This window comes from Camellia sinensis, chromosome 10 (assembly GCF_055761805.1).
Source record: "Camellia sinensis isolate YWXY chromosome 10, ASM5576180v1, whole genome shotgun sequence".
Classification (NCBI taxonomy): Eukaryota; Viridiplantae; Streptophyta; class Magnoliopsida; order Ericales; family Theaceae; genus Camellia; species Camellia sinensis.
This window is the reverse complement of record NC_138970.1, coordinates 17,514,996-17,525,015: the sequence shown is the minus strand read 5'-3', so window position 1 is coordinate 17,525,015 and position 10,020 is coordinate 17,514,996. Positions and strand designations below refer to the sequence as shown.

The 10,020-nt window shown below is 37.0% G+C and overlaps 1 protein-coding gene across 1 annotated transcript; it reads left to right on the top strand.

Moving 5' to 3' along the window:
• The first annotated feature begins 1,911 nt into the window (after positions 1–1,911).
• LOC114311791 (uncharacterized) lies at positions 1,912–4,729 on the top strand. Its single transcript, XM_028257955.2, has 2 exons — positions 1,912–4,068; positions 4,168–4,729. The coding sequence occupies exon 1, from the start codon at positions 2,038–2,040 to the stop codon at positions 4,009–4,011; it is 1,974 nt and encodes a 657-aa protein (XP_028113756.2). The 5' UTR covers positions 1,912–2,037; the 3' UTR covers positions 4,012–4,068; positions 4,168–4,729.
• Positions 4,730–10,020: the final 5,291 nt, after the last annotated feature.

Genomic DNA, 10,020 nt, shown 5'->3' with positions numbered 1-10,020 from the left:
TCCATCTTTCACATCTATGAATGTCTATGCCACAACCGCCGAACCATGACCACCAAATCATTACCCAAATTTTCACCACAACACCATGCCAGCCTCCATAAATGAGATGGCGAAGGTCTCTGTCAATGTTTACTGTCACGATCACCGACAAACCATTTGAGATTGGAGGGTTTGTGCGATTGATCGATTTATTATGTGATTGGGTTTGGTGGGTTTCTTGAGAGATTGAGGATAGGATTGTTGTGTGATTGGGTTTGGTGTGGTGTTGGTGTATTATGTGTTATACTGGTTGTGTTGTATGTAGTAAAGAAAACGCCCAGTTCATGATTACGGTTATTTTATTTCATAATTATGAGTTGTTGAAATTTTGGTGCTCTTTTGTTTGTTGTTACTTGTGGGTGTGTTGACTGGTTATAGATTTTACCATTTGTTTTTGGATTTTGCATTAGAGCATCTCCAACGGTGAATCAAAAATTTCACCAAATCTGAGTTAAAAAATGACCATTTCCTGAATTTGATACTTCAGGCTCCAACGGTTCACCTTCACCAAATCTATCCCGGGACAACCGGGTGGTCGACCGGCCGGTTGACCGGTTAGGCCAAAATTTTTTTTTTTTTTTTTTTTTTGCGAATTGTCTGAACCTTTTTTGAACTTTCTGAACTTTTTTCGGGACAACCGGGGTGGTCGACCGGTTAGGCAAATTTTTTTTTTTTTTTTTTTTTAACGGTTTGAACTTTTTTTCCTGAACTGTTTGAATCTTTTACTGGTTGACCGGTTGGTCAACCGGCCGGGCAACCGGTTGGTCGACCGGTGTACCATTTTCAACGGTCAGTAACAGTGATTTGGTAAAATCTGTGTCTTGATCTCAGTTTGATGTCTTGTTTGCTGAATTCTCAGTTTGGTATGACTTTGGTGCAACCGTTGGAGCGTGAAAAAGTGGGTTTTTCATCAAAATTTAAATCTGATACTGGGTTTGGTTCACCGATGGAGATGGTCTTAGTTGTTTTGCATTGGATTATTTCATCAAAAGTCTTATGCACATTACATGTTTGATTAATTGATTTAAAGAAGTAATTTTCTCTGAACATGAAAGCCTAAGCCTTCTTTGGTTTGTTAGGTGGTGATGTGAAGCAAGGAGAGAATGATGATTGATTGTTTGTATGAAAAAAACAAAACAATCAGAGAGGGGAATAAAAAAAAGGATAAAATTTTGGTATTTACAAAAAGGGCAATATAATATTATCAAAAACATCAGTTGACTTAACAGTCAACTAACATAGGGGTCTGTTTTTTTTAAAAAAAAAAAAAAAAAAAAAACTAACATAGGGACAATTTGTAATGTGATTTTAAATGTCAGGTAAACGGTTGCAATTTTTAGGACGTGAGGGGAGAGAGAATCTGTATTAAGTGTAAATTTTAAAGGGTGTCTGTGTAATTTACTCAATACAAAAATACAAATTGAAAATTCAAAAAAAGAAATGGGTGATTTGTATTGAAATTTTGAAAAGCCACTCATTGTCCAATAAATAACTTTCCTAATCAACACTGTTTGGTAATTGCCCCTTATTAATAAATTATTAATTCAATTAATAATTTTTAATAATATGTAAAATTTATTTTAATTAATAATTCAAGTAATTTTATCTTTGTATAAAAAAAAGTTAGAAATTTTATTTTTTCAGTTAATTTTATTAAATAAAAAATTATGATAAGAGAGCATTTATAATTTTTCTAATTATATGAGATAATTCGTATTTTAAGTAAATTTTAAATGATATATTTGTAATTTATCTTAATGAAAATAGACTAGTAATTTAGTTTGAAAATAAATAAAAAAATTATAATATAAATTGATAAAATTAAAAATTAAAGATTTATTTTTGTTATTAAGGCGAATTTATGATACAACTTTATGACTTAAATTTAGGAAGAAGAAGAGACCTTGAAGATGATCGAGATTGGGACAGGTTGATTCATGGAGTAATAATACCGTTGATGACCGTTACAGAGTTCAAACCACTTGCTTCGTTGCATTTATGTTATCTATGCAATCATTTTCTAGGCTTTCAATTGCTTTGAGACATGGTAGAGATTTTACAATATATCCCCTTTTGAGGTCTATTCGAACTCTTGCACTTACACTATGCAATCTCAAGCTTCAATGGGAATCTCAATCCTATCTATATCACTCAGCAAATCAATTCAGAATTGCCGAATTATCGATACCCAAAATGGATAGTTTCGTATATCAAAGCGTGAAACAGACAAATTGGATGATCACGAAGCTATGCAGGGAGGGTCAAATTGTCGAAGCACAAAAATTGTTTGATAAAATGCCCGACCCAGATGTGATTGCGTGGACGAGTGTTATCTCGGCTTATATACATCGCGGAATGATTAGAGAAGCTAGGAGTTTGTTTGATAGAGAGGATGCCAACAAAAATGTGGTCACTTGGACTGCTATGGTTAGTGGGTACATACGAATGAATCAGATTTCAGAGGCAGAGAAGCTATTTAATGAGATGCCTCACAAGAATTTGGTTTCTTGGAACACTATGATTAATGGGTATTTGCAAAGTAATCTAATAGATTCAGCATTGAGTCTATTTGAGAAAATGCCTGAGAGGAATTTGGTTTCTTGGAATGCAGTTATAACGGCGTTGGGTCGATGTGGGAGAATTGAGGAGGCTAGGAAGCTTTTTGATTATATGCCCAAAAGAAATGTGATTTCTTGGACTGCGATGATTGATGGTTTGTCAAAAAATGGGAGGATTGAAGAAGCTCAGGTGCTTTTTGACATAATGCCAGAAAGAAATGTGGTTTCATGGAATGTTATGATTACAGGATATGCAAAGAATTTAAGGTTGGAAGAAGCACTTGAATTGTTTGAGAGGATGCCGGAGAGGGATATTCCTTCGTGGAATGCAATGATCACAGGGTTTATCCAAAATGGGAATTTAAAGAAGGCGGATAAGGTATTCAATGAAATGCCCGATAAGAATGTCATCTCTTGGACAACCATGATTACTGGGTACATCCAAGATGGTCAAAGTGAAGAGGCGTTAAGAATCTTCTCAAGAATGCAGGCGGCCAATGGCGTAAAGCCAAATCAGGGAACTTTCGTAAGTGTTTTGGCTGCTTGTAGTAATTTAGCCGGTCTTAGCGAAGGACATCAAATTCACCAGGTAATTTGCAAGACAGTACATCAAAATGGTGCATTTGTGATATCAGCACTTATAAATATGTACTCGAAGTGTGGAGAATTAAGTACTGCTAGGAAAATGTTCGATGATGGATTTGCAGGCCAGAGAGATTTGATCTCATGGAATGGAATGATTGCAGCCTATGCTCACCATGGATGTGGCGGTGAGGCAATCAGCCTTTTCAAAGAAATGCTGAACTTAGGAATCAAACCCAATGATGTTACATATGTGGGGTTGCTTGCAGCGTGCAGCCATGCTGGTTTGGTGGACGAGGGATTGAAGTACTTTGACGAGCTCATAAAAGACAAATCAATACAAGTGCGACAAGATCACTATTCATGCTTGGTTGATCTCTGTGGTCGAGCGGGGAGGGTCAAGGAGGCTTTTGATTTTATTCAGCAGCTTCCATTTGAGCCTTCTGGTTCTGTTTGGGGGGCTTTTCTTGCTGGATGTAATGTTCACGGGAACACAAATATGGGGAAATTGGCTGCAAAGAAACTTTTGGAATTAGAGCCAGAAAATGCAGGTACTTATATGTTGCTGTCTAACATATATGCTTCAAGTGGGAAATGGAGAGAAGCTGCGAGACTTAGGTTGAAAATGAAGGACAAGGGGTTGAAGAAGCAGCCGGGTTGTAGCTGGATTGATGTCGGAAACAAGGTTCATGTGTTTGTAGTTGGTGATAAATCACATAGCGAAGCTAATCTTATTTATTCTTTAATTCATGATCTTCATGTGAAAATGAAGAAGGTTGGGTATGTATCAGACAACGATTTTACAATGGAAGAGGGTTTTCTGGTTACATAAATTTTTGATACACGCAATATATTTGATTCAGTGATAAAAGAGCAACTATTGTGGCAGGTGAATTGATTTTTTCAATAGAATGAAATTGTTTGAACTGATACACTGATGAGTAAGGATGAGCATTGAACTCAGAAGCAATTGGTCTTGCTTTTTCAGGCAACATAAGCTGGTAATGGTGGGATATCATTTTTCATTTCGAGCAGAGGTAGGTGAAGAAGTGGATTGAATGAGACAAAGCGGGTTAGGGTGACTGCCATTTATGTATCTTTTGAGGTCATGATTGAGCTCACCATAAAAGAATGTTATTATGATCAAGTGTGACTGGTAATGGGTGATTGAAATTAGCAGTAAATGGAGCATAAGGAGAGTAACATTAGAAGAGAATGTCCTTGGAGCTAGTGTGTGATGAGAAAATATGTTAGTAGGCCAGAGAATCATCGTGGCTTGCGTATATGGTGTTCTTGACCAATGAAGCCGTGCAAGAGGGGAGGGATGGGGCTTACCTTGTCTCTTGTCCAGCAGTCCAAGGTGAGTTAAATTAGCTTCTCATGTGACTATTGCTTTTATTGGTATGGGGGCACCTTAGTTCAACTTCTCAAGAATTGAATGAAGTTCATATTTCCTTGAATAAAAATTGTCAAGGATTCATGTATTTCAGATTTGAAAATGTGACATTAAATTTGAGAATAGTATCCAACAACCTGCAATTTTCTGTGTATTTGGGAAAGGTGTTATTGTCACACACCTAGCTATTAGTGTTGCACGCTTGTCTCTGATGGGGCTTCATAGGCAGAGTGAGATTCAGTTGCTTTGTTTGTAGATATCATTAGCTCTGAGCAAGGATCCCCTCCTTGACACTCCTACTTAATTTCCTACTTGATGGGTCATTGGGTCAACTTTTGGGTCGAATTTTAATGATCCAAGCTGTTCATATTTTAAAATTTGTCATGTATATCATACCTGTAAAAAATCAAGTCAATCGGATATCAAAAGCCACGTGAACTAAAAGTTTTATTAAATAATAAAACTGTTTATTAAATTTTTTTAATAAACGGTTTTTAGTTTTTCCGATATTCGATTAATTTGATTTTTTCCAAGTATGATATACATGACAAATTCTAAATTGTGAATGGTTCGAATCATCGAAATTGGGCCCAAAAGTGGACCCAATGACCTATCAAGTAGGGAAGTTAAGGAGAGAATCCTTGCTCGAGTAAAACCAAGCAAGTTATTGCTATTGAAATCTACAAATTTGAAATGTATTAGTTTTTGTCGTTTTCTAATCTATGAGACATTATATAAACTACTAATACAAATGGATAATAGTGATTGGATTTTTTGATCTTTGAAATAGGTTCTTTGATGGTGAAATAAAATAAAATAAGATAAAGAAAAGAAAAAGCAATGAAAAAGTGTGTGAATCATGGTGGCTGCAACTTTATAACATGTCCATCTCAATATGCTGGTTGGGGCTACATACCCGTATGATGACTGGTTTTTTTATTTTAATCTTTACTAGGATCATTATCCATAGTCCCTTTCTCATCATTTGCTTTCCTTTTCTTTTTTTCTTGTTTTTTTGCTGATGAAATTGGACAGTCTTTGCTGCAAGTGAAAAGTTCTTTTTTTTGTTATTTGTTATTATTTATTTTAATCCTACTTAAAATATTTTATTTTTATATATTGTTGTTATATCATTTTGAAAAGCTAGCTTAAGGTTATAAAATATTCTAATAATGAGATCTTGCTAATAGGACAACTCTCGTGACTCTCTCTTCTCCATTACAACTCTCTTTCTCTACTGTAAATGGTGGATGGTGGGGTTAAGATTAGGGTTAGAATTTGAGAGAGGGGATGAGAGGGATAGGGAGCATCGAGGAACGAATGAGAGGGGTGGAAGAGAGAGGAGAGATTGTTAGTGGTGGAAAGGGAGGGAAGGGAGTGGCAAAGGTGGCATTGGTGAGCTGGATGGGTAGGGGATAAGTTAAAAATTGTTTGAGATATTAAAAAATATATTAACTAAATTTAAAATTTCAAAATGAAGTGTCTATAAGAATGAGGCATAGGCAACAATTAGTTTTTGAAGTGCATTTAAAGACTTTCTTACTTATTTTTTATTGATAATTTTCAAATGGAGAGAACTTTGAAATTAAAATCCAGTAGTTCTATACATTTAATACTAGGAACTCTGGAATTTGCTCATGAACAATACATAAACGCTAGAAAACTTAAATAAATTATTAAATATTTTATAAATATTGTGTCAAATATTTGATTTTTATTTTTTTATTTTTTTATTTTTTTTGGGGGGGGGGATAACACCCCAGTGGGTGACCTAGAGAGATGAAGTGCTTTCCACTCTGAGCACTGTGGTACACTGGTGAATTTTGGCAAACCCATGATAATAGTGATTTTGTACAAGAAGGGGCTAAAGTATAAATAACTTGCACTGAATTTGTTGACACATTAGTCTTCCACAAACATACATGAGTTATTTCCACTTCTCAAACATTCAAATGGTGCCTTGACTTATCTGAATTTGGCAACTCAATTCATGTTCATGGGTGGATGATAAATAATATTTGGGGGTCAACGACACAAATATTTTTGGAATTAATTTAAAGATTTTTTTTTCTTTTTTCTTGGGTGGAGTGGCCCTAACTTTCAATCTGATATAAACCCATTAGCTTCAAGTTGAAATGTGATTTGGTGTGATTTTATCCGATGATGGAAACAACAAACGAAGAGATGTATGAATGTATGGTTCTTTTTCTTCTTTTGATTTGTAGAACAAATAAAATCAAACATTATGAGATGAGGGAGAAAGACGTTTGTAATATCCTCACTCACTCCAGTATTCAAGGGCCGAGGGAGGGGGACAAGCAGGGGCCATGATTCCCCCTAAAATTTTAAGAACCTCTTAGACATATGTATGAGATTTGCAAGATTTCTACTGTTCTTGTACTCTTTCCTCCATTCTATGTCGAATTTCGAAAGCCTTATGCTGGTGGCCTCTTTTCCATATGTTACGTATGTAATTATTCCATTGTTTGATTCGAATCTCAGAGTGTTTTTTTTTTCTTGCTTCATTGCTTGCAATTATTTATGCTTCCATCGAATATGGAGTTACTTCTATATGTGTGTGTATATATAGATTATATTAGTATGCATAATGCAGGTTTGGGTTTGGATTGACATGCAAGTCTGTTTCGAACCCTAACCGACCCCAACTTGGCTCAGACCATACCCAACCTGCTCTGCTCCTGGGAGTACGTGTATGCGCAAATAAAAGGAGAGTGATTGAAAAATACAGAGATATTGTGTAATTTTTAATTTCTTGTTGTCTCTGTCTCTCTCTGAGGTTTTCTTCCTACAGTGAGCTTCCAAAAATATGCAAGAATAGTGAGACACCAATCAGTTTGATTAATAACATAGTTTTACATATCCCTCGTTCTCTTGGATTTGTATACAGTTGTGATTTTGTTCTATCATTTTTCTCAATTATTTCAAGAAATTAAATCTGCCATCCCCTTTGTTCAGATCATATTGTAGACACCCCATTTTTGATCGTCCTCAAGATTTGGACGTCACCGTTTGAACACTCGGTGATCATCCTTGTTTGTGTTCGTCTTGAGTTCTCGGAGGTCTTGGTTACGCGCATTGCCTGCGGATCTCTCGACTCGACTGTTTTGTGTTTGATTTTGCACCAAACACTTGTGTTTTTGCTTTGGAGGGCAGGGAATGGTTTGTTGGCCATCCCCACACTCCATCGGCCATGGCTTGAGGCCACTGGCTGTGTTTTGTTGCCATCGGCCAAATGTTTGGCCGACCGGCACTCTAGATGGTCGACTGACCATCTATTTTGGTCAAATTACATTTTTGGCTGGCCGACCACTGTTCATCTGCTTTTGTAGATATTTTTATGCCAGATGTGCTAGCTGGCATACACTTTGCTCCCTTCCATACATGTGTATGGAGGGATCTCCCTCTTGACTAGCTTGTTTGGAAAGCTTTACAAGAGGGATTGTCTATAAGAGGGAGCCTCTTCTCCCTCCATTAAAGTTACAAAATTTTTTCAGAGCTTTGAGTTTTAGGGTTAGGGTTTGTTCATACTCTATCTCTATATCTCTCCATCTCTTGAGTGTTTTGTGTGTGTTTAGTCTTAGTTTTGTACATAAACACCTACCATTACACCATACCTTAGTTGTTGAGGCATAAGGGGCTTGTTCTTGGAGGTTTTGGACTGGTTTGAACCTAAGGAAGCTGCTGGTCTTCCATTTTTGAAGAGGGTCTACAAGGGTAACAATCTTACCCCTTTTTCGCCATTTTTGCATAGCTTTTTCACCTATCTTGCAACTGTTTTTAGACTTTGTGTATAACATATAAAAGTCTTGTTTTTGCCTGCTCTAAATAGTTGTTTAAGAGTGTTTTGAGCTTTGGGGTTGTTTGACCCCTCTTAGGGCTTGTTTGGTCCCATTTTGTGCCATTTTGATTGAGCTCCGGGACCACCTTGTTTGGGCCTCCTCACCACTGAAATCTTGAGGGATTTTAGTGGTGAGGATGGTGCCTTGAGATCCTACGAAGGAGAGGGCCACCCACTCTCCTTCTTGTCCTTGAAAAGGGCCATTTTAGCCTCTTGAGTGAGCATCTTATTTAGGTTCATGTTGGCCATATCTTAGCTGCTATTTAGTGTTATTTTGCCATGCTATAGCACTGTTTTATGTTAGTTTAGGCACACCATGCTTGTTTAGCATATATGTCTTGTAATGCCATCATTTGCCTTAACATGTACTTAGCATGTAGATTACCATGCTTGTTTATTTTGGCCAAGCTTTGTGAAGCTTTTAGGCTTGTTTTGCCATGCTTAAGGTCTGATGTAGGTTGTCTTAGCCATGCTTGCCATGCTTTGTTTAGCCTCTTTGCATTCTTGGCTTGTAAGCCTCAAGTGTATGAACCATGAGCATGCATTACTTGCATTATTCCAGTGGTTTGGAACCATTTAACATGTCATTTCAGTCCTCATGACATGCTTGCATGCTTGCATTTGATGCCCCTTTAATGTGTTAAAAGGTTGTTGTCTTACGCCCCTTGTTTAGGCCCTTGTGCATGCTTGCATGTTTAAGCCATTTAGATGCCATCTAGATGTGTTATTGGCTTTGTCTTAATATGCTAAAACTCTGATTTTGGTTGCTTAATTCATGCCATGTTCGATTTTGCTAAGTGTAGTTCAATACACCTTTTGCTTGCCTTGAATTTTGGCTTTGCTTGCTTGCTTTGTTTGTCTTGTCTAGTTGGTTTGACACCTTTCATGACTTGATTTTCAGAGCTTATAATGCATGCCATTTGTCAATGTTTTCATTCTCTTAAGTGTGCTTGAGAGTTGCTCTTCAATGCCTAAGTGTTGGTCCTTGTGTGCATGCATGCTTGCATGTTATTTGGTCCTCATTCTCTTAGCAATTGGCCACTGTTTTGGGCTTAGTATAGAGCTGCCCAAATTAGTTTAAGTCCATTATTCGTATGTTGTTGCATGCTCACCTTGTGTGTTGTTGCATGCTCACCTTGTGTGTTGTTGCATACTTGTGTGTTGTTACATGTTTAGGTTGTTTAACATGTTTGCTCTATGTGTTGTTGCATGCTTGAACATCCACATTGCATCTTGCACACTTGTTGGTTTGCATTGCCTCATGCCTTGCATGCTTGCTTGCATAGGTTGTATGCCTAGTATGCATGGTGCATTGCATGCCCATGTTGCATACTTAGTTAACATGCCTAGGTTGCATTGCATTGGCATGCATTCTTTGCCTCTTGAATTGAGTATGATAGAGGTTGAGCCTCACTTTTTTGTTTGATGTGCATCTCATTGAAATCAAAGTGCATACTTGGTTTCTTGGGCCATCACGCATTGAAATGCGCGATTGGTGGTTCGAGAATCGAGAACCATGTCCCTTTAAGTCACAAACATGATAAGAGATGTATTGGTGCACACATTTGCTTGAAATGCATTGCCAT